Consider the following 26,295-nt stretch of genomic DNA (forward strand, 5'->3'; position numbering starts at 1 on the left):
CCTACTTAAACTCTTTTAAAAAATTGAAGAAAACAGAACACTACATAACTTATTTTATGAAGCCAACATTACTCTAATAACAAAAACAGATAAAGATGCTACAAGAAAGGAAAACTACAGCACAATCTCCCTAATGAATATAGATGCAAAAATTCTCAACAAAATACTTGTAAATCGAATCCAATCGGGTAGGGTTCAACCCAAGCATGTAAGGGGTGGATCAACATAAGAAAATCAATGTAATACAACACATTAACAAATCAAAAGGAAAAAATCAAATGATCATCTCAATAGATGCTGAAAAAGCATTCAACAAAATTCAGCATCCTTTTTTGATAAAAATACTTCAAAAGGTAGTAACTGAAGGAAACTTCCTCAATATGATAAAGGGCATATATGAAAAACCCACAGCCAGCATAGTACTTAATGGTAAGAGACTGAAAGCCTTCCCTTTAAGATCAGGAATGAGATAAGGATGCCTGCTGTCTCTACTATTATTCAACATTGTGCTGGAAGTTCTAGCCAGAGCAATCCAGCAAAACAAAGAAAGAAAAGGCATCCAAATTGGAAAGGAAGAAGTAAAACTGTCATTATTTGCAGATGATATGATCTCATATTTGGAAAACCTTGAGAAATCAATGACACAGCTTTTGAGCTAATAAACAAATTCAGCAAAGTTGCAGGATATAAGATTAATCCACAGAAGTCAGTAATGTTCTTATACACTAGAAAGGACCTAATGGAAGAGACACTCAATAAAAAGATTCCATTCACAATAGCAACTAAAAAAGTCAAGTACCTAGGAATAAACTTAACCAAGGATGTAAAAGCCCTTTACACAGAAAATTACATAACTTTACTAAAAGAAATAAAAGAGGACCTAAAGAGATGGAAGGATATTCTGTCTTCAAGGATAGGAAGGCTAAATGTCATTAAGATGTCAGTCCTACCCAAACTGATCTAAAGATTCAATGCAAATCCAATCGAAATTCCAAAACCTACTTTGAAGACTTGGAAAAGCTAGTTATCAAATTTATTTGGAAGGGAAAGGGGCCTTGAATTGCTAAAAGCATTCTAAAAAAGAAAAACAAAGTGTAAGGACTTATTCTTCTTGACTTTGAAGCCTACTATAAAGCCACAGTAGTCAAAACAGCATGGTATTGGCACAAAAATGACATACTGATCAATGGAATTGATTTGAGAATTTGGAAATAGAACCCCAGATCTATGGGGGACAGATTTTTTGATAAGGACCCCAAATCCACTGAACTGGGACAGAACAGTCTCTTCAACAAATGGGGCTGGGATAACTGGATATCCATACCCAAAAGAAGGAAAGAGGAACCTACCTCACACTATACAAAAATTAACTCAAAGTGGACCAAAGACCTCAATATGAGGCAGTAGCATAAAACTACTAGAAGATAATGTAGGGAAACATCACCAAGACCTAGTATTAGGAGGTCGCTTCTTAGACCTTACACCCAAAGCACAAGCAACAAAAGAAAAACTAGATAAATTAGGACTCCTCAAAATTAAAAGCTTCTGTACCTCAAAGGAATGTGACAAAAAGGTGAAGAGGCAGCCAAGGCAATGGGAGAAAATATTTGGAAGCCATGTATCTGACAAGAGACTAATAACTTGCATATATAAAGAAGTCCTACAACTCAACAATAGAACAGCCCAATTATAAAATGGGCAAATGATATGAAAAGACATTTCTCCAAAGAGGAAATACAAATGGCTAAAAAAGCACATGAAGAAAAAGGTTCACCTTTACTAGCTATTAGGTAGATGCAAATCAAGACCACAATGAGATATCATCTCACACCAACAAAAATGGCTGCCATTAAACAAACAGGAAACTACAAATACTGGAGAGGATGTGGAGAAATTGGAACTCTTATTTATTGCTGGTGAGACTGTATAATGGAACAGTCACTGTGGAAGACAGTTTGGTGTTTCCTCAGAAAACTAGATATTGAGTTACCCTATGATCCAGCAATTTCACTTCTTGGTATATGCCCAGAAGATCTGAAAGCAGTGACACAAACTGATATTTGCACATTGATGTTGATAACAGCATTGTTCCCAATTGCCAAGAAATAGAAACAATCCAAATGTCCTTCAACAGATGAGTGGATAAACAAAATGCAGTATATACATACCATGGAATACTACACAGCAGTAAGAAGGAATGAGGTCATGAAACATATGACAACATAGATGAACCCTGAATACATAATGCTGAGTGAAATAAACCAGGCACAAAAAAGAGAGATATTGTATATTACCACTAACGTTCACTCCATGAAAAATGTAAAATAAGTGCCTTATAATGTAGAACATAAGGGACCTAGAGGTAGACAGAAGCTAGTGAATGGGGAATGATAATCTAATACATACAGATATGATAATGAGGGTAAATTTAATGGTATGGGAATGGTCAGGCGTGACTGTGGTATGTTAATGGGATTATAAGTATCAGTGACTCATTGAAGGTGAACGTGTTCATAAATGGTTGTTTAAAAGCATGTAACCCACAGAGTAGCACCACAAACCTAAATAAGTGTTAGCATGATACACTTATAAGGTATGACACTGGTACAGAGGGTTAACAACAGAGTGGTATATGGAAAAACTACCCATTACCTATTAAAGACTATGTTTAAGAGAAATATCTTACCAACACTACACTAATACTATGGATGAATAATTAGCAGCTGATAAGAGCTCTGGGATGTATTATGTTATGATGATTATTTAACATTTAAAGTGATGAGGATTGTATATCTAAGTGAAGATAATGTAAGAAACTGACTGCTTAGCTTGGGATAGAATACATATTAAGTGATATTAGGAACCCATTACTTAATAAATCAAGCCCCCTGTGCTGGTTTGAATGTATTATGTCCCCCAGAAAAAGCCATATTCTTTGATGCGGTCTTGTGGGGCAGACATAATAGTGGGGATTAAGTTGGAACATTTGGATTGGGTTGTTTGCATGGAGATGCACCCCACCCAACTGTAGATGATAACTGATCGCCACGTGCCTTCCCAGCTAACAGAGGTTTTCCAGACGCCATTGGCCATCCTCCAGTGAAGGTACCCAATTACTGATGTGTTACCTTGGACACTTTATGGCCTTAAGACTGTAACTGTGTAGCCAAATAAACCCCCTTTTTATAAAAGCCAATCTGTCTCTGGTGTTTTGCATTCCACAGCATTAGCAAACTAGAACACCCCTGCTTTGAGGCTTGCTCTTGTGAAACTTAGGGTTGTAAATGGGGGGCTGAGCCCCCTATAATTATGCCTAAGAGACACCTCCAGGGAACTCCTTTTGTTGCTCAGATATGGCCTTTCTCTCTCTAAGCACAACTCGGCAAATAAATTCATTAACACACACACACCCCCACCGCCGCCACCCACCACAAGGGACATGACTCCCAGGAGAATGAATCTCCCTGGTGACATGGGACATGACTCTCAGGAATGACCCTGGCCCTGGAAGTGAGAGATTGAAAATACCTACTTGACCAAAAGGGGGAAGAAAAAAGAAAGGTGACAAGCTGAGGCCGCAGTAGCTGAGAGATCCCAAATAGAGTTGAGAGGCTATTCTGGAGGTTTCTTTTACGCAAGCTCCAGCGAGACATCCCAAATGGCCACAGAATGCCATGCCCTTACCAAAAGTAGCCCCCAAATACCCAGGTCCCTACCTGAGATTCTATAAAAGATTCACTCACTAAGTTTTATCTCTCAGAAACTTAAATACACCAGAGTATTCCTATGCCAGACAAGTCCTAAAACCCAGAGGCAATAGCCTCTTTAAGAACAACAGTCAGATGCAACCCCCTTCCCCATACTGTCGACACCCCCTTCCAATATGAACAAGTTAGGGTGCTCACAGTGAGAGGAAGAGGTAGCAACAAACAAGATAAGATCTAACAAAGGCCTATGAATACTAAAATTTTGTATAAATATATATATATATTTTTAGACAGTGGGGTGTTGGAATAGCTGGAAGGGGGTAAATAATATGGTGGAACTGTAACCTGTAACATCCTTTGAAATTTCTTCTATAACTATTCACTAACTTGTGCTTTGAAAGTCTTCACCTTTCTATATATACCCTTTATTGCATAATGAGGAAAGAAATGAAACTGTGGAACTTTAACCCATAACAATTTTTGAAATTACCTATATGACTGCTTGTTGAGCTACACATCAAAAGTTAAGACCTTTCTGTATGTATGTTATATTTTACAATAATGGAAATAATTGAAGTTGTGGAACTGTGACCCATGATATTCTTTGAAATTTCCTCTCTAATTGCTTGTTAAATTGTACTTTGAAAATTATCACTGTTATGTACATACGTTAAAGTTCACAATAAAAAATGCATTTAAAAAACATAAAAAAACAAAGCTTGGTTATTTGAAAAGATCAATAAATTTTACAAAACATTAGCCGAACTGACAATGACAAAAAGAAAGAAGATACAATAACTAAAATCAGAAATGAAAAGGAGGATATTACTACCAGCTCCACTGAAATGAAAAAGATTGGTAGAGGATACTATGAACAACTGTATACCAATAAATTAGATAATGTAGATGAAATGGACAAAATTCTTAGAAACACACAACCTACCTAAATTGACTCAAGCAGAAATAGAAGGTCTCAACTACAATTACTAGTAAAGAGATTGAATAAGTAATCAAAAGCCTCCCAACAAAGAAAAGCATAGGACCAGAGGGCTTCATAGGGGAATTTAGAATTTAAGGGAAAGAAACATGATGTCATTTCAATTGATCCATAAAAGGCATTTGATAAAATCCAGCACAACTTCTTAATTAAAACACTTAGAAAACTAGGAATAGAAGGAAATGTCCTCAACATGATAAAGGCATATATGAAAAACCCACAGCTTACATCACACTCAATGGTGAGAGACCAAAAACTTTCCCCTAAGATCAGGAATAAGTAAAGGATGCCCACTGTCATCACTGTTATTCAACATTGTACTGGAAGTTCTAGTTAAAGCAATTAGGCAAGGAAAAGAAATAAAATGCATCCAAATTGGAAAGGAAGAAGTAAAACTTTCCCTATTTGCAGATGATCTGATCCTATATACAGAAATTCCTAAAAAAATCCACCACAAAGTTCTAGGGCTAATAAATTCAGCAAAATGGCAGCATACAAGATCAACATGCAAAAATCAGTAGTGACTGTATACACAAGCAATAAATAATTGGAAGGAGAAATTTTAAAAAATTCCAATCACAATAGCAACTAAAAGAATCAAATATCAAGGAATAAATATAACCAAGGATATAAAGAACGTGTACACAGAAAACTACAAAACATTGCTAAAAGAAATCAAAGAAGGCCTAAATAAATGGAAAGATTTTCTGTGTTTATGGATTGGAAGACTAAATATCATTATGATGTCAATCCTACCAAAAGCAATTCATAGATTCAATGTAATCCCAATGAAATTTCCAACAACCTTCTTTGAAGAAATGGAAAAGCCAATCACCAAATTCATATGGAAGGGTAAAGGGCCCTTAATAGCAAAAGCTGTCTTGTAAACCGAATGAATTTGGAGAACTCACACTTCCCAATCTTAACAACGTCAGAGTAATCAAAACAGCATGGTACTGACACAAGGACAGACATATAGCCCAATGGAGTAGAACTGAGATATCAGATATCAACCTTTATATAGGTAAGAGTAAAGATCACTCAACTGGCAAAGAATTCTCTCTCAACAAATGGTACTTGGAAACTCCATCTCCATTTGCAAAAGAAATAAAAAATAAAAATAAAAATAAAAATAAAAGGAGTTCCTCTGCATACACCATATACAGAAATACAGAAATCAACTCAAAATGGATCAAATGCCTTAATATAAGAGGTAGAACTATCAAACTCCTAGAAGAAACTGTAGGAGAGCTTCTCCAGGACCTTGTGTTAGGCAATGGTTTCTTAGACTTTATACTAAAAGCACAAGCAACAAAATAAAAATAGAAAAATGGAACCTCATCAAAATTTAAAACTTTTGTACTTCAAAGGACTTTATCATGAAAGTAAAATGACAACCTACACAATGGGAGAAAATAATAGGAAACCACATATCCGACAAGTGATTAATATCCAGAATACATAAAGAAATCCTTCAAATTAACAACACAAAGACAAACAGCCCAATTAAAAAATGGGCAAAAGATTTGAATAAACATCTCTCCAAAGAAGATATACAATGGCCAGAAATCACATGAGAAGATGTTCAACATCATTAGCCATCAGGGAAATGCAAATTAAAACTACAATGAGATACCTTTTCACACCCATTAGAATGGCTGCTATTTTTTAAAAAAAGTAAAATAACGCATGTTAGAGAGGATGCAGAGAAATAGGAGCACTCACTTATTGCTGGTGTGACATAAAATGGTGTAGCTGCTATGGAAGACAGTTGGGCAGTTCCTCAGAAAGCTAAGTATACAACTACCATACAACCTGGCAATCCCACTACTAGGTGTATTCCCAAAACAACTGAAAGCAAGAACTCAAATAGATATTTGCACACCAATGTTCATAGCAGCATTATTCACAATTGCCAAAAGATGGAAGCAACCCAAGTGTCCATCAAACAGTGAATGGATAAATAAATTGTTGTGTGCATGTGTGTGTGTGTGTGTGTGTGTGTATACATACAATGAAATATTATTCAGCCATAAAAAGGAATGAAGTCCTGATACATGCAACCATATGGATGAACCTTAAAGATATCATGTTGAATGAAATGACACACATAGAAGGACAAATATTGTATGATCTCACTGATTTAAAACAATTATAATAAGCAAACTCATAGAGTCAGAAGCTAGGATTTAGTTTACTAGGTGATGGGGTCAGGATAGGATATGGCAAATTAGGGCTGTAAATGTACAGGGTATGGGGTTCCTATTTAAAATGACAAAAATGTTTTGGCAATGGAGGTGGTGATGGTAGCATAAAGTTGTGAATCCAATTAATAGCACTTGTATATATATATACATATATATGTGTCTGTGTGTATATATATATATATGATTAAAAGGGTAGCATAATAAAATTTTTTTAAAAATCCATGGAACTAGACTACACAGTGAACTCTACGTTAAACCATGGACTTCAATTAATAGTACAATTATAAAAATATGCTATCAATTGTAGCAAGTGTCGACACCAATGTAAGGTGTTGGAGGTGGGGTGGTGCATGGGAATCCTGTATTTTATGCATGATTGTTCTGTAAGCCCACCACTTCTATAATAAAGAAAGCTAAAAATCTTAAAAAAAAAAAAAAAGCAGAAACCAAGACTAGCTGCAAACCTACAGACTCAGGATCTGTATTTTAAGAAGTTCTCCAGGTGATTTGCATGCTTAATAATGTTTGATAAGCACTGCTCTGCATACCCCATATTGAACTCATTTATATGCATTTATCACAAATATTAGATTATTAAGGCCAAAAAATTTACTTCAAGCTGTGGTTTCTGCTCTCTCATATAGACTATTTAAAAAAAAAAATTCTGAACTCTTGTAATGCAGCCGTAATTCTTCTGGTCCCCACAAAGAACTCAAAAAATGTAACACATAGTTCTGACATAAAATGTTATATAATCTAGCTGAGCACATATAATAAACAGAATAATGAGCCGCTTAATTTTGTCGCAGTAACTTTAAATACAATAGGATGTGAGGGAGAGATCAATGTGAGCTGGAACCATGGCTTTGAAGGAGCAGAGAATCTCAGATAAGATACAGAGACCACTCTGAGAAAAGTCACAGAGGATGTAGATCCTTCATAGACTGGCATAGGAATTTTTACTTCATGAGTCTGGTAATTGGGTCACTCTAACACTTAATAAGCTATGGTATGATGACAATGTGAGTCTTGGATTAATCTAGGATGAAAAATTGTATTATTTTGGGGAGGAAATTCAGTCAGAAAGACAACCTAGTATTGAGGGTCAGAGCTGTACATGTTGTTTTGGAACTCATCATCTTGTCAATGTTAAGATTTTAAACAAAGACACTGAGCATTAGGATAAAAGGGTGAAGGGCCAAGAATGGGCATCCAGTTCAATAAACATTTGATGATTAAACAAATATGTTCCCATTACTGCACTGGTGAAACAATGGCAACTAAGACTTGGTCCTTGCCCTGAAGGCACCAAGTTAGTCATCTGCAAGGGCATATGCATGCAAAAAGAAAATGCAATAAAGAGACAAAGCAGAAACCAGAAGAGGCATTGGAGGACTGGAAGAGCAAAAGATCCAGGAAGTCAAAAGAGAAGGGAACCTAAAGGAGTGTCAGAGGTCCCTAAGAAGACAAGGGAAATGAGGATTTGATACCAAATTAGTTGAATACAGTTTGAGAAAGAAGTATCAGTTTATATGCTCAAGTCATTACATTGCTATCCACTTGCCCTAGCTTCTCAATTTACAACCTAAATCTTAGGAGACTAGAAAATTCTAATACAAAATTGTTTGCTAAATCAAGGCTTATTCTGAGAGGACAAATATACAATGTATATTCATCATGGTGACTTCTTTATGCTCCAAAAATAATCTAAATAATACAAAACCAAAAGTCTTACAGATAACTTCCATCCTCTATAATTCTAACAGCCAAAACCTCATTCTCAGGGATTTATTCTAAGACACTTAACATTGTTCATAAAGGTTGATAAGAAGAGTAGCAATGGGAAATGCAGTGGTTTAAAACATAAGCAGGAACTTTGCTTACATTTGCAAGTCCATAGCTTTTGTTGCTCATTTTTAATTTAATAGAACAAATAAAAAATGGCAATAATTTTCTACTTTTTGACATATGTTCAAAACACAGGATCATATGCAAGCCTCTAATAACTTGAAATACATATCTAAAAAAGCATATTTACAGTTTCCCTTGCTAGAGGAAGAGGTATATGTTGTTTACTCTTGTGCAACTTCTTTCTAAAGCTTACACTTTCATTTAGAAATGTAATACTCAGTTCAATTACGTCTAAAGAAAATTTAGGAATATAGCTAATCCAAATACAGTAAAAGTACAGGAACTTTAGAGTTTATGAAAGCATATCAAAATAGCATTTCTAGAATTGAGATTAATGTCTTTAGATTGCTATAACCATAAACAGTGCATAGTCCCATGCATGGCTTAATGTCTTACATTTATATTTACCAAAGCAAACTGATAATAATAAAAACAGTTGACATTTATCGAGGACTTACTGTATATTAAGCACGGTTCTACAAGTTTAACATATTTATTTCATTCAATCCTCACACCTACCCTAAGGGACAGGTGAAATTATCTTCATTTTACAGATGAAGAAACAGAAGCAAAGAAAGGTTAAGGACTACTCCACCAAATATAACTAAAACTTAGTAATAAGTCAAGGAAATTAGTTTAAAATGCCTGCAAGTTTTGCAGATTTTATCAATAAAGTATGATTTTGAAGTACCATTAACCAATACATTTATTTTTTACATTGTCTTTGAACAAGTGCAAATAAACATGAATAATTGTGACCTACCTTTATCAAAAAAACCTGGCAATCACTGACATAGTCATATTCCAGTCCATCAAAAGAATGATAGTGCCTGTCCCCGTATATTGTGCACACTGCTGGGCATGGATAATATGTGCAATTGAACATCCCTCGCCGACAAACACTATCAGAAAATAGCACCAGTTAACTCTCGAAGAAACTTTGCCCTAATCAGTGTTTTTTGATCAGCCTACGTATTGGAAGGTTTGTATTCAAAAATATTTGCTGAGTCAATAGCTCCTAAAATTTTGCTGACTCATGATAACATCTATTGCATGGACAAATTAGGTAGATATTTGCTGCTTTAAACGAATTTTAGACACCACAACCAAGTTGAGAAGTTGTGCTTGTGTTGTACAGAAAACAGGTGGTAAAATGAAAAATTGAACTTAAGTTTACTAGTTGCCAGAGGAGCACAACAAAATTTTCTATATTCAACTCAATTTAAACACATTAGAAATGGTGTAGCTTAAGAGTTTGAAATCTTTGTCCATATTTGAAGGAAACTATAATTCAATTTCATTTTACAGTATTGTTTTTGCCTTATTTTTTCCAAGCAATAAACTTTTCATTAAATGTGATCACTTTGAAACATGTATCATAGTTTCTTATAAACTTGAATCAATTTTGTAGCAAATTTTCAAATTGTCGTACTTCACACTTTGCTTTTGGGATGAATAAATATACATAAAAATAATTTTGCAGTCCCCTGTAGATAGTAGTTCTCCACTCATTCCTGGATGCATTTAAAATCTTACATACTCAGGCTTGATTTTTTTTTTCTGAAGTCAAGTCACATTAAGTGAATACAATAAGATGTTTGAAACCAATACTATTGCTTAGGAGAATGAATGGAAGTCATTACCAGGTATAACACGGTGTAGCAATCACTTCTCCAGAGAGATACTCCGAATCCTTCCAGATACAGGGACAGCTTTCAGGAACATAGCACTTTCCTTTGTGTTCCGCCATTCTTCCAAATGAAGAAGTAATTGCTGTTTAGTTACACTACTAATTTAATTTTAAAAGCATATGAAAAATCTTGTCACATTCAACACCATATATATTGATTATAGCTGTTTTATTCATGTTTTATTTGACACAGAGGGTTGAATCCAGTCTTTCTCACCCTTCTACCCACACAGTACCTTCCAAATCACAATTATTAAGTAAATGCCAGGCAAATGATTAATAATGATATTTTAATCTTTTCATTATCACTAAGCACAATAAAATGGAGACAGAAGCCTGCATTTCCTGGTAAAGTGAGCTATTCCAAAAAAATAAAAAACATTTAGAGAGGAAGCATGAGTCTCCTTCTTTGATATTTGCTACTTAAAAAAAAAAGAAAAGAGTCTGTGGGTCTAACAATTTTTAGATAAAATAGTGTAAATTATGAAATAGATAACATTTATGTTGCAGATAGAGAAATCAACAAACAGCTTCTTTTGTGAATGCTAAAAGTTTTAATCATGAGTATTAGTTTAGTTATGGGTGCATTTTGAATTAAAAACCAGCATACCAAGATTTTTACATTCTTTTTAACATATTACGTTTTGAACATTAGTTTCCTTTGAAGTATTATTTCCTGTTTGAAAGATTGCCCCATGAAAAAAGTATCTTACAGTATCTATGAATATGAAATTTAAAACAAAATCATCACCCATAATCTCAGGAAAAATTAATTTTGGTATATTATCAAAATATTTTTATCTAAAATTAAATAAATATAAATTATATAATCCAATATCCTTAATATAAATGATATATTTCAGTACTCTTCAAATCTTTTTCCAAAATAGTTTACATAGCTACTTAAAAATTAGACATAAAGTTGTTTTCCTGAATTTGCTTTAAAACGTTATCACTCAATGCCAAAAAAAGTCATCATAAAAGTTGGTAAATCCTGAGTTCTTGCCTCTTCTCTCAAATAGAAATAATCACATATGTTCTTTTAGTGCTCTGCTTTCCGTCTCAGAGCTCTTCTGCATGCATACCTGGAAAACTTGTCATTTAAGACTAAATTTAGTGCAATATTTTTAGTGAAATCCTTTATATTCTCAACTCCCTCACTTGACCTCTAACATAACAACTTATACAAACCATTATTCCAGAATATATCACAAGGAACTGTAAGTACTTTGTTAAATGCTTTATAGTGATAATAAAAATGACAGCAATTAGCTTTAAGTGCTTGATTGTGGCCCAGGCACTATTTTAATCACTTTAAATATATTGCCAAGCTCATGTAATCCTAATGTCAACCCCATAGTTGGTTTCTATTATTAGTGTTTTAGTAGCCCCCCAAAAGCTTAACACAATGCACCAAATATTAGGTGCTCTACAAACATCGGTTGTCCCATTGTTTAGGTGAGGGAATGTCCCTCAGCGGAATGAACCATAATCCCTATATATCAGCCAAAGCAGTGGTTTTACTGATGTAAAAATAGCTGTTCTACTGATGAATGCTAAGTTTTTCATAACTGATCAAAACTGGAAGGAGAAAGAGAGCTATAAATCACTGTAAATTCTCCGCTTTAAGCAGAGTGGTAAGCAATGGGTTAAGTTCTGAAATAAACGTTTACTGAACACCTCCCGTATGAGTGGTATGTTGCATACACGCAATCATTCCATGAAGTAGTTATTATTATACCAGTATTCAAAATAGGAAAAACCTAAAAACCTAAAACCAAGAGATTGAGTGACTTGCCCAAAAGATCCTTCAGCTAATAATGAGGGCAGTATTTGAACCCATTTCTATTGGACTGTTTCCACCATACTACTTTCAGTTACTTCAATCCAGAGTGATCACTAAATGGAGGTATGAGGTCCTTTCATAGTCAGTGAGCTTCTGGCACTATCAGAAACCCCATGAAAACAAGTGTTACTAGGCTTATTTTCCCAAACTGAAACAGTCAAGGTCACATGGAAGACAAACCAAATCTCACTGCCATAAACAATATTATAACAGAGAACTCTATACAATAAAATTATTTTATCAGTGACCTTTTAGTTAATTCTGACTATAATTATTTCAATACCATAAGAAAAGGTGAGAGAAAATGTTTTTAAGGTTTTTTGATGAGATTTGACCAGTAAGTAAATAAATCATTGTTGAACTAAAAGTCAAAAGTGATAGTAAATAGTCTTTTAAATAATAGCATAAGTACAAGCATACGAAACAAAATCAGGATATGGCTTTATTTATTCAACCATGCATCCACAAGGGTCACAATCATATCAAACAAAACCAAGCAAAGTTTTAGGTTTCAATTATTTTTCGTAACAAAATTTTATTTCCTTGTCATTTTTAGTAAAATGTCTTTCTTGCTCATCATCTCTATGGCTGAGTTCCACCTGCCTTTATTTTCCCATGAGTGGACACTCGTTCTTTCATGACCCTCTTTCTCTGCCCCAAACATTCTTCCTTTCTAAAGAGACTGATCCCAGTCCTATTCAGTTGGGGGCCCATTAGACAAATGCAGCTCTCCTGGGAAACAGACAAAAAGACCTCTCTTTCCTTTGCTCACGGTTTATATGAGCTGGCCCTAGGAATCTCTTTATGTGTACGTGTTCACCCAGGAAGAATGGGTGACCCATTTGCCTTAGGTGGCCCTCTCTCTGTGTGCTGCCTCTATTCATTACCAGAAGAGGGAGGGCCACTGAGGCAAAATTATGTGTTCCTATAAGGAAGCTAATAGCCACCAGATTCTGTGTTTGCCTTTCATGTGAAATAGGCATGCCTGCTACTAAAGAAACTTACAAAGGTAAAAGTAGATTACTCTGTCCCATATTTATCAAGCACACACACATACTTGCAGAAAAATCACTCAGCTAAGTGGCAGAGCTAGGATTCGAACACTGGGTTGTCTGAAGCCAGAGCCCCCACTCTTAACCACTGCCCTATGTAGGTTCAATATATCCTTTACTTTAAAATCCCTAAGGCAAAGCACTTGGCATCATGCTACAAATTCAAATCAGCAACAGTATTAGCACAATAGAAAACACAAAAGATACACATTTTAAGAGTGTTTTGAATGAGGAGTGGCTAATTGTATTGTTTCACTTTCCAAAAACTGCATTTGAGTCAGGGGATAAACACCAGATCCACCCTGAAATGTGTTCTTTCCTCAATTCAGTGTATTACATTAACATTATCTCACAATATTAGGTGGGAGTAGCACAATAATTATAATAGTCTTCTAGCTATCGACACAAAGATAACCACTAATCAGAAAAGCAAATTTGGCTATCTCAATAAATAATATTTTTTAGGATATCATGAGTTTTTTGGCAAATTCTGAATGTTCTGTATTATCAAGGAAAAGAGGCTAACCCTGGAGCACAAACGCAGCCACTTATGCAGGGTGAGGATGGGGCACAAGTGAAGTTCATGGCCAGGTTTGCACATGTAGTCTCACAATTTACACCACCTGCTGGTAATTCGGGGTCAGGAAACCTGCAGTCGAAGTACACTTTTCCTTCCGGGCAGACATGAACTTCAAAGATAAAGCACAGATGAAATACTGTTAACTTCTCATTTGCCCCATAGGCAAATGATCATCATATTAACATGCATTTGTAATCAAAACTTCACAGTAGAATATTTTACCAGTTATTATTAGATGAAGCTCTTCCTCTGTGAATTTTTTGATGAACTTATAAACATTTCCTAGCCAGATTCCCTTTAGTAACCTAAGATTCCGAAGCCTATTTGGAATTTGAAAACCTTAATTGCTTTCCATAAATGCACTAACTAAACAACTGGTATATAATCTTCTGAGATCAAGAAACAGGGTATTTTGATTAATACAAACATATGTTATCAATTTTCGAGGACTTGGAATACAGTATATTTAAATATTTACACATGATACCTCTAGGTTTTGCTGCACCTCTAAGTCATTATTTATATCAGTCCTCAAAATACTTTAGATGTGCAGAAACTGTCATAATTACAGGCAGGGCAGGGGCTGCCCTATTTCTCCAGAAAGGTTTCAGGTTCTCAGGGATCAAATCAGTATAGAGTGGAGAGTGGACCCCTGTGGATTCCTCTGTGAGAAGGCAAGCAGCCTGGGCTCCCCCTTCTTAATTTCTGAGTCTCCCTGAAGTAAGCAAGGCAAAGCAGAGAAGGCCCAAAGCTACCAAATAAACATGTGATCTATAAGACATAATATATTCATAAATAAGTACTAGAACTGCTTGAATTCTGATAAAGTAAATCCAGGGGCAGACAATTCAAAGCTAATTCATAATAATATATACATGGTCATTCAAACAAATAACAAAGTAAAAGTTCACAATTCCCTTTTATCATCCTACAATCTTCCTGTCCATAAAATCAATGAAAGCAGTGCTGCTTATTATTTGTCTGGGATTTCTCAACTTAGACTTTTTATATGGTAAAAAAAAGTAGTGTATATATATAGGGTCCCTTCATATATAGGACCTGCAGGAAAGATACTTAAGTATAAAACGATAGTCTAGAGAGAAATGGCAGTAGATGTCATTCCATACGTCATTTTTAATTGATTGCTGCTAGCCCTAGAGCCTTGCTACTCGTAACGTAGCCTGGGAACCAGCAGCACTGACATCACCTTGGCCATGGATAGAAATGCAGACTCTTGGGCATCACCTCTGACCTACTGGATCAGAATCTCCATTTTCACAAGATCCCCAGGTGATTGTGTGCACATTAAGATCTGAGAAGTACTGGTCTAGAGTAAAGTCTCCCAACTGCTGTGCCACAGACGGGTTACAGTAAGAGCCTAGATATATATCCCTAAAGCCTGTAGAACAGACAGGCTGGTCTAGTTAGTCCCTGGGCTGATCAGATCCGTCCTTACACAGCCATATCTGTTCACCGCAGATTATCTTATGAATATTATAATTTTCAATATGAAAAAATTAGGAATCACTGGGGCACCTGGTGGAAAAGCATTCCCAAAGCTAGATTTACGTGCACTGGCAAGGAGGTCTGTGCTGTGTTAGTGATGTCTACCAGAAGAGTGGGGCAGTCTTTGACGATCTATCTAAATCTTACCAGTAGAGGGCGTTGCTAATTCATCACATTGCACGGTCCCATTGGAACACTGGCTAATGGAAGTAAACAAACAGTTAATTTATAAACCCAAACCTCGATTTATCTGTATTTCTAAAACAATCTCCTATGTTGGAATTGATTTAAGTACATATAGAAATGTTACCTTTTTCCCACAGAATTTTTTTACAAATAAATAATTGGCATAAGTACATTTTGAATACAGCTATTTCAGTTCAAGAATTTTTTTATCTAATACCTCTCTGTGTGGGGTCCTGTGATGAGCATGGAAGATACAAGGATCAAAGTTCATAGTCTTTGTCCACTAGTTTATATTTTAGTAAGAGAGAAAGACATCCAAATAAATAATTTACACAGTGTGACACGAGCAACATAGAAGTATGCTAAGACATGGAAGTTAAAAAAAAATTGTTTTAAAATCTGTTGGCAGCTGAAATCAGGGCAGTCAAAGGAGGAAAAATATGAACAGTTTTGAAGAACGGATGGAAGCTATGACATGAATGAGGTAGGAAGGCTATCATACTCAGTGGGGACACATACAAAGCCATGAAGGGGTAAAACCATATTCTAAGTGACATGAAGTACAATGTGGGAAGTGACAGGGGATATAGATGGCAAAATAGGCAGTGGCTAGCTCCGATTAAGAAGCTCAAGATTTTATCAATTAGGGGAGCCACTGAGATGTGTTAATGATTGGTATGGATTTTAGAAAAATCATTCTGGCAGCAGTGTGGAATACAGTGTGAAGTCACATCCTTGCAATTTTGGTTATAAACTTAGGGCACAAGGCAAAAACCAAATAAAATAAAAATTAACCTTAAAAATACTTTAGGAAGATATGATGGGAATGACACATCAGCTCTCAACTCCAATACACACAGTTTCTCCTTCAGCTTTGGACAAAATCATGTGTCCTATATTTGAAACCAGAGGAAGAAATTGAATCTCATGAAAGGGTCATATCATATGAAAAATATGTTTATGCCTTGTGTCAAGCCTATAAATACACTCAGAGATGTGATTCAATCACACAATCAATGGCATAGAGCAACAGAGACAGATGAGAAAGAATCACAGATTCAGCTTATAGATATCATACTCTTTCTAGGACATAGACTTTCCAAGTGGAAAGGCAAGTGAGATTTTTATTTTTCTCATTGACAAGGGATGCTTTGTTTTTGTCAAATTTACATAAATAAATTCAATTAAGTTAAATTCAAGAAAAATGTGACACTTTGGTAGAATGGAAGGGTCAAGAAGACCAGTTAGGAAGGTTCAGGGAAGAAAAAATGAAAGACATTGCTAAAGTAGAGGTGGTGTAAGGGAGAGGATGGATTTAAACCATATGCTGAAAATAGAATCTATAGGCTTTGGGGAATTATTGGCTAGAGGTGTTAAGCAGGAGGAAGGAAGATGTCAAAATAACTGCCAGATTTCTGGTTTAGGAACTGTGTGGTGGCAGTACAACCTATGAGAGAAGTGCCAAGAACTGCTTGTCTTTGTATTTCCATCTGAGGGTGAGAGGAAGGGAGGTGGAAATAACAATAAAAATAAGTTGAGCAAACACAGTATTCTGCTGTGAATACAAAATAAGCTGTAGAACAAAGTAGGCAGTAGAGCAAGCACTTCAGAGCCAGGTTGCCTGGAGTTGAATCCAGCGTTGTTACCAACCAGCTCGGTCAACTGTGCTTAAGCAACTACTTAATACTCTGTGCCTCACTTCCCTCATCTTTAAACTGGGGATACAACAACACTATCTATCTCTTAGGGTTACTGCAATGAGTAAGTGTTTAATACATATAAAACACTTAGAATGGTGCTGTACAATAGAAGGTGCATAGTAAGGAACAGCTATTGCTATCACTGTTATTTACTCTCTAATGTTACTTGTAGACACTGAAGGTACAACTGGAAAAGAGAGTTTAGGAATTGGATGTAGGTGGGTATGGACTGCTGCATGGTGATGGCTGGATTTTTAATAGATAAGTTACAACTCAAATGAGAGTTATTCCATGAATAAATGTTATCACACTAGGAACCAAGTGATTGATGTCCCTGGGAAGGAGGTACACTTCCTCCGGTGTGTGACGTTGTTCAAATCTGTTTTGATAAAGTTTTGTTTTTTGGGGGGAGCTAGTAGATGAATCACAAAAATAAATCCCCCTCAGTAACTTATAGTATTTGGACACTCACCTCACGTCTAATTTCTAAGAACCAAAGCTAATCAAAGGGCTTCCTTTTCACTGTGTAAGAAAATTAAATTCACAACTCTTTTGTGCAGTCATGAGTACAATGTTTGGGTGTCCCAAGTTGAAATCAAATCTCTATATAGCTTTAAAGTTTATATTTATTTTTAAATTACAGATGTCATATTTCAATTTATAGTTTTGGATAAGAAATTACAGTGGCATGTGTGTTGTTTGTCAAGGACAGTTGCCATCATTGAAACCTACCATAAGCCTGACGGTGTTGGGATGAGTTCTCCAGGTTGATAAATGCTGCCCCTGTAATGACACCTGCAATGAAATCTGTGAGAAAAAGATAAATTAATAAAATGGGATATAACTGAAAAAAAACCCACTAAAATTCAAGCAGACCCTAAGTTCTGTATTGGTCATTCCAAGGAACACTCTGAGGTTGGGATTCGTGGTAGGCTGAATTGTGTAACCCAGTTTGGACATGTTCTTGGACTTGGTTCACATTCTGGTGGGTGTGGACCCAAGGTAAATAATATCTCTTTGAGACGTTACCTCAGTTAAGGTGTGGTCCAAATGAATTAGGTTGGACTTTAATCCAGATTACTGGAATCCTTTATAAGGAGAAAGTCAGGTGGAAAGAGAAGCTACAGGGAGCAGACAGAAGCTGGAAGTCAAAAGAACCCAGAAAAGAGAAGACCCCACCATGTCCATTGTCATGTGACAGTAAAGTCAAGGAACCCCAAAGATTTCTGGCCAGCCAGATGATATCAACCCAAGAGGAAGCAAGCCTATGAGCCTCTGAAACCTTGAGCCAGTAAATTCCTGTTTTTAAACCAACCCATTGTATGGTATTTGTTTTAGCAGCCAGGAAACTAAAACCATGTTCTTCTATGAGAAGCATGCAAGCATGTTATAAAAATGGCAGAAACTGTTCAGATGTTTCTTCAGATGTGAAGTCTTCTGTAGCTTCAGATTTTTTCAAAGTACAACCCATAAACTGTGTTGTTTTAGTCACAAGAAAAGTCACTGAATAATTCCAGAGAAACATAATTGATACATCATTTTGCCATCTCTATAAGACAAATGTCTTTGTCTCATGTGAGATTTGAGAAATCTCTGCATGCTTACAGACATTACAATCCTGCTAATAAAACTTGCCACATGACAGTGACTCATAAAACTTATTATTAATTTTGATTTGGTAGAAGCAATTAAGAATAAACTTCAGGATTAGGCACCAGATTCCTTACATATTTCTGTAGCTATTTGTAAACCTATGCAGGATTAAAAATATAAAATAAAGATATTAAGAAATATTAAAGAAATAAGCCTGAAAGTCCCTTACCTATAAAAGGGGAAAAAAGAGATAAAATCGGGATGTTGTCTACCTACTTCTGTGACTTACATGGGCACACAAAAGTTGAGAGTTTCTTCAAAGTATTTGCCTTCAGGACAGTTACAGCCTTCAGCACAGTCATCATTACACTGCTCCGGAGAAGAGAGAGAAATACAGGAGCGGCGACAGAGAGAGGAACAGTGATGGTACAACATGCCTTTCTGGCACACCACAGCTAAGGACAAAGGAGTGTTACAACAGAAAAGTTTTACGCTTGGTCAAAGGTCTATGATAGACATGAGTGATGGAAAAAAAAAAAAAAGACACCTTATATCAATAAACAGAATATTATAGAATCCTAAAAGAGAAAAAAAATCCCCTGCCTAACCAGAACTATAACAGAAGAATAAAAATTCTATTTTCAAATATGTTTAAGTATGACATTCCATTCATTCTTTAAGTAGCCCATACCATATTTTTAAATAGTTAAGTCTTTTTTAAGTCTAAATAAACTCCCTGTCCTCAAAGTTTAAGTCTATTTACTCCTATATTGTCATCATCTTCTTTTTTTGCATTACTTAAACTTAAATAAACTCTTAGTTTCCTCCAAATAAGAAAAAATTTCGTCTATACTCATAGCTCTTCTTTTTTGCCTTCTTATTTATGTTATACTTTTTTCTAAACCCTTCTAGTTCCTCTTTAGGCTAACTGAGCTGTTTATTGTAGAAAAACTAAAATGATCTATGAATACACTTGTATGAACACCTAGAAAATGCTGGGAAAATATAATTGAAGTTAGTTTTTTAAATGTATAATCGATCCTTTGGGGAAAATGGTAGAGGTGAAGGGGACATCCCCAGATACACAAAGTGAAGAGGAAAATAATATCCAGAACCATAGGAGGCAGGGCAGGGACCATCCTGGTAATCCAGGATCTTGGATTTAACCCATGTGGGAATGGAAGTTGAAAGTTGGTCCTTTAGAAGGCAAGGATTTGGGAACCCCTTAGCGTGAACCCACAAAGAGATCCATTCTTAGTTGAAATGGACAAAACTAAATAAACTACAGCAGGAGTCTCTTTACTTTTTTGTAAATGGCCAAAGGGTAAATATTTTCAACTTCGCAGGCCATACAGTCTCTGTCACAACTGCCCAGCTCTGCTGTTACAGCACAAAAGCAGCTACACATTGTGCAAATAAATGGGCATGACTGTGTTCAAATAAAACTTTATTTACCAAAACACAAGTGGTCCATGGTTGTAGTTTGCCAATCTCTTTATTAGAGGAAATCTGTTCATAGCACATGAACATGTCAGGGAAACTAACTCTGCCTAGTCTGTAAAGATGTAAAGAATCCTCTGAGAAATCAAAGTCCTGGGTTTACAACTGGCACCGTTTTGGTATATGAATTTATGTTGTTTTCATGTTTATATTATTCACATCTAAGAAAGACCAAGATGAAGAATTAACATCAAAACTGTCCAGTGATACCCTTGGAATACCTGAAAAAAGATTTGTAAAGCCACGTGGGTGTGAAAGGGTAGGGAAGGAATCCTCCCAGGCCAAAAAGATTCTAACTGGGGAAGAAAGGGCCCTGATAAAATTAGCTCAGAAAAAATATACAAAACACCAGGAAATAATCCACCATGAGTGAGAATCAGCAGATAACATAAACATGAGGATTAGAGCCCCCAAGAACTTGAGATAATAATTGCCCATTGCATAGCTTACCCATTAATGTACAAATCAACTGTGTCACTATATCACATAATACTTTCTCATACCTTCCAATATTTAGATACAGCACTTCTATGACAAGAATTTTTTCCTGAAAGTTAGTTTTGACTACAAGTTGCATATTTCCAAACATATAGTTATACTCTAATTTTGCTTATTTGAAAAACAGCCAAAAGTTATTAGTTTTATCCAACATATCTCCAATTTTAAAAAACTAAGTAATTTGTTTTGCATTTTCATGCATTATAAAAATATTTTGAATAAATGCATGCAATATTGACCTTTCATTTAAAAAATAAAAGCAATATTTACAAAAGCAAAAAATCTCTAAAGTGTTATCTGATAGTCTTTGTGCCATTGTACTTACCACAGAATGAAACCTGAGCTCTAAAATCTATGGGAATGCCACGCTGGCCACAGAGGTAGGCATAGTGGGCAAGGGCATTGCACAGGCAGAGGTTTCCACACTTGCATGCGTCATGTCGGCATAGCTGATAGTACAGCCCAGGGCTAATGTAGATGTGGCAAGGGGCAAAGAGCTCCTGGTGGATGACATCACAGTGTGCTGCATACCCGACTAACAGACAAAGAACACCATTAGCACCTCAAGAACTAGGCCAGATTTTATCCCTAAGTACCAAATTCCAGAATTATCCAAGTCCTTTGCTTTCCTAGAAAAGCATTCTATCATATATTACTTTAAATAAGACAGCCAATATTGTCAGCATATGTAGATTTTGGGGGGACAGTACTTAATCCATATTCAATAGTATTTTAACAAAACAAAAGAAAAAACACATTGTATTATACGTGAATAACTTTGGTAATGGGCTGTGGTGGTTTGAAGCTATATGTATCCCAGAAAAACATGTTCTTAAACTTAATTCATTCATTTGCATGTGAACCCATGTAACCATTAGATGAGGTTACTTCAATTAAGTAACCCAAGCAACCATTAGATGAGGTTACTTCAATTAAGATGTGGCCTACTTCAGTCAGGATGGGTCTTAATCCTATTACTGGAGTCCTTTATAAGCAGAGTGAAATTCACACAGAAAAAGAGAGAAAGCCATGAAAGCAAGAAGCTGAAATTCAGCAGAACCCAGAAGAGAACAGAGAGGCCAGGAGAGGCTGCCACATGCATTGCCACATGACAGAGGAACTAAAGATCGCAGACATCCAGCTCCAGAATGCTACAGTCTTCGGGGAGAAAGCATGGCCTTGATGCTGCTTTGATTTGGACATTTTCCTGGCCTCAAAACCATGAGCTAATAAATTTCCATGGCATTTGCTTGAGCAGCCTAGGATACTAAAACATTGGCTAACAGAAGCACTGGCCTCAGTCACTCCATTGCCTGGGAATCATCTTAGGAAACGCTCTATGAAGACTTGAAGAGCATTGGGAGGCTTATCTGTAGGCATATGCACACAATAAAAGCAATGTCAGATTGTGGATTTTAAAACTACTCCCTGGAATACACAATTATCCAGGAAGTATTAGGAATCATCTCATTCGAACTGAGTCTCTGGTGTGAATGGTATTGTCACAGATGTTGCATAGTCAATGAACCATAGCTCAAAGTCTGACACATACAGGAGGTCCAATATTTTTGATAAATAGATCTATGAATGCATGAAGAATAAAGAATAGAATCTAGGGATTGGAACATATGATAAAGACCATGAAACAGCTATCAAGTCATTTTGGGGGATCTGTGTAACCACTTCTTGAAACTTAGTCTTTTCCCTTGAGAATGGATGATCAAATATAATTCTTTATGGGAGTAACCAAATTTGATGAAGCAAGAGATAGCCTCTCTTTCCAAAAAAGGCTAGGTCTTGATGGAGCTGACCTAGGTTGTATTGGATTCCTCAGGAATGAAATTAATCAATCTTTGAGTTGTCATTGCCTTTGAGAGACCATCTGGGCTGTTGGAGATAGAAGTTGTTACCACTGAGAAATTATACTGACTGACCTTATTTTGTTGACTATTTTAACTATATTTATTATCTGTAAGAAACAAAGTGGTAATTATCCAAGTATTATATTTTTGCATTGTGAATGCATATGTAAATTGAAAACAAATGATTTATACCATAGGAGTACACTGGTGGCTTGAATACTCTTGTGATGGTTAAGTTGACCTGTCAACTTGGTGAGGTTATGGTGCCCAGTTGCTTGGCCAAGCAAGCCCTGGCCTGATTACTATGAGGCTATATCATGGATTTAAATCATCAGTAAGTTGATTGCTCTATGACAGACTACATCTACAATCAACTAAGGAGATTCCCTTTAGCAATGAGAGAAGTCTTGAAGGCCTTAAAGGGTACTGATGATTTTAGCAGTCAGAAAAAATAATTTCCATCTCTACTTCAGTTAGCCAGCTTCTCCTGGGTAATTCATCAAAAATCTTCATCAGTGTTCCCAGCTTGTGGCCGGCTCTACAGAATTCAGACTTGCCCATTCCCACAGTTAAGTGAGCCATATATCCTGTTGGTACTGTTTCCCTAGAGAACTCTGACTATTACAAGTCCTAAACCCCAAGAGTCCCCTAAAATAACGTAGTACCAAAATGGGGCTTCAGTGTATGATCTAAGGATTTACAGACCAAAAAAAAAAAAAAAAATTCCTATTGATAATAAGTAAAAGCCTAACTCAAGAAATCCTTATGGAAAAATATTCTTTAGAACCCGTATCAGAGTTATTAACTACTATCTATTTATTTTCCTTTCTTTGAGAATCTTTCTGAATTTACTCTATTGAAATTTTTTAAAAAAGATCATGGAAAAGGTGAATAAGGATAATATCTAAAATACACATCATAGAAGACATAGGCACGAGGAGAAAAGTGATAGAAAATACAGCAACATAGCATGCAATAAAGGAAGCAACTAGACAGACCAGAGGGAAACGGAATTCATCACTACAAGAAGAATCTACTCCAATTCTTACATATTATTAAAAAATAAAATATAAAGCTGTTGCAATATCAAAGAGGTTGCTGAGAAAGAAACAAATTGAACTACTTGAAGGAGAAGGCATAGATCTTTTAGTGGAAAGTTAGGGGCAGAATGGGGCAAAGTGTGGTTAAATGATAGTGAGGTTAAAAGTATTAAATCATAGAGACCAAAACAATCTAGTCTAGCCCTCTTGTTATAGACAGGAAAAATTCCAAGGAAGTTAACAATCTCTAAGCTTAGAAGCTGACTTAGAAAGAGAGCACTAAAAGCAAGATTATCTTGTGTTTTTTCCAGTAAAACAAAACTATAAGTTAATAATATAGACCAAATGACAATCAACAGAAGCCTCCCAAATAATCCCTACAAAACCCAGAAATTGCACTGGCTTCTCATGAACAGTCAGCCAATATTAGCAAAAAAGCTTACATAAAAAATAGTAAACTAGCCAAAGCAATTAAAAGAACAAATCAAAATACAAAAATAGACATTTCAGCATGCACATTGGTTATTTTTCATAAAGTCATTCTATTAAAAAATTTAAACCTAACATCTTCTTTTATTGAGTGGTAAAATAGCCTTTAACATGGTTTGCTATGACTTTAGTAAAAAATATGGCCAAAAGTTCTTGGCATGTGAATTGCACCATCACTGCAAACTAGAACAGTGAAATACGGTCATTCCAAATTGTTGCCCACTTGAGGGCACAGAACTTCCTTGGATCACTGGCTTCCTGCTTATGAAGTCATAATGTGTGCTTTGAGTAGGAGCTCATATTATTATAATAATAAATAGGAGAAGCCACATGAACTGCTGTAAAATAGAACTGAAGCAGAATATCCTGGGACTATATTGCATTATTAGTGTATTTCCAGAAACTTATTCTTTAGCATTTAAAGAATCTGTAAGCTCCAAAATGCTAGCCCACACTTGGGAAGAAAAGATTTCTGAGCATCTAAAACGAGTAAATTTATGAATGCAAATAGTATATATAAAATAGTTATTTTCTAGAGTTCTTTTTTAAAAGATCTAGATTACAAAAGAAAGCACACATAAGTCATAATATTAAGCAAAATTTTGTAAGAAATATCAGTAACTATCATAATGAGGAAAAGCAGAATTAAAAATCACTGTCTTAATTTTCCAAAATTATAAGAATACATGAACTTTTCCTAATTTTATATGCAGAAAAAAAAGACTTACTGTTTTGTTGATTAATGTTACAGGGGTCCACCATAGGGACATGAACAGGTGCAAAACAAGAGGAGGAAACTCTCCATGCATTTGCATGAAGTTGTGGGGTACCTTCTATCATGCCTGATGGAGAACTAAAAAGCAAGATAATGTTCATTTTAGTCTCTCTGATTCATCTCATTTGTTTACACTCTTCCAAAAATTGAAAGAAGAGAATATACTTTTTTTTTAATTCATGCAGAAATTTTAGAATTGACATTTTCTACAAGTTCAAAATATACACTTGCCATTAGCATCCTGTTGGAGATTTACAATATGCCAAATCATCTGCATGCATGGTCTTATTTAATTTTCATCTCAGTACTATGAGGGAAGCATCATTATCCCCATTTTGCAGAGAAAACAGAAGCTCAGAGAAATATTAAAGTTCACACAGCTGACAAGTGTCAGGACCAGGATTCATACCCTGTTTGCACTGAATAACCAAACCTCACTAACATAACAAAAACTTTAATGTGTGTGTGGCTTGGGGTACACGGGAGGGGCAGGTAGGGGGTGAATAGTTCACTTGATTCTTTTTGGATAAAGACAAATGGATAAAGAGTCCGTATTTCTGGTTCAGTATTTCAATTCCCATTACTAAGCCTGAAATATCCAGGTTCCATGCTGAGGTTAGGTAAACAAACCAAATAAAACTTAGAGAAAAAAGTATAAAAGGAATCTTTCAACTGTTTGCACATGTCTTCAGTTTCCTCAGCACATCAAAATGGAAGAGAAATATCTACCCTTCCAAAAGCAGGCTTATCAGCCACAACAACGTTTAGGAGCCAAACACTTCCATTCTACCTCTAACAGCCATCAAAATTTACTAATACATCAGCCAACATTTATTAAGTGACAATCCCTTTTGGGCACTGTGCTTAGGGAATCAGGGTGGACAAAATCTCCTGTAGGAAGCTTCTGACAGTACAGCAAGCTCTGCCTGTGTATATGGCTACACCATGGCCAACCACAGAGGAGACTTTAGTCCAGCACTCTAAAATGTCTTTACTTTGGTTACCATTTGACTCAGCCAAGATCAGCTCCTGGGAGCTTCTCACCACAGTGAGGAGACAAAAGGGAGCATTAATAGCCTTATAAGCCATTCTAATGCCCAACCTCGGCCAACTTTTCCTTTTTCCTTCCTTTTCATCTTCCTCAACATCAAACCAT

The 26,295-nt window shown here is 35.8% G+C and overlaps 1 protein-coding gene across 2 annotated transcripts in view; it reads right to left on the bottom strand.

The window, feature by feature from the left end:
• Window positions 1-26,295, bottom strand: part of OTOGL (otogelin like) — a 195,608-nt gene that overhangs the window by 109,856 nt on the left and 59,457 nt on the right. For both annotated transcript variants that reach the window (XM_037846713.1, XM_037846712.1), the window contains exons 18-25: window positions 25,093-25,217; window positions 21,299-21,508; window positions 19,265-19,430; window positions 18,115-18,189; window positions 15,644-15,696; window positions 13,937-14,099; window positions 10,466-10,573; window positions 9,586-9,724 (exon numbers count right to left, since the gene is read on the bottom strand). In XM_037846713.1, coding sequence (XP_037702641.1) covers window positions 9,586-9,724; window positions 10,466-10,573; window positions 13,937-14,099; window positions 15,644-15,696; window positions 18,115-18,189; window positions 19,265-19,430; window positions 21,299-21,508; window positions 25,093-25,217 — 1,039 coding nt within the window. The remainder of the gene's footprint in view (window positions 1-9,585; window positions 9,725-10,465; window positions 10,574-13,936; window positions 14,100-15,643; window positions 15,697-18,114; window positions 18,190-19,264; window positions 19,431-21,298; window positions 21,509-25,092; window positions 25,218-26,295) is intronic.

The sequence above is a fragment of the Choloepus didactylus genome, chromosome 8 (genome assembly GCF_015220235.1).
Source record: "Choloepus didactylus isolate mChoDid1 chromosome 8, mChoDid1.pri, whole genome shotgun sequence".
Lineage (NCBI taxonomy): Eukaryota > Metazoa > Chordata > Mammalia > Pilosa > Megalonychidae > Choloepus > Choloepus didactylus.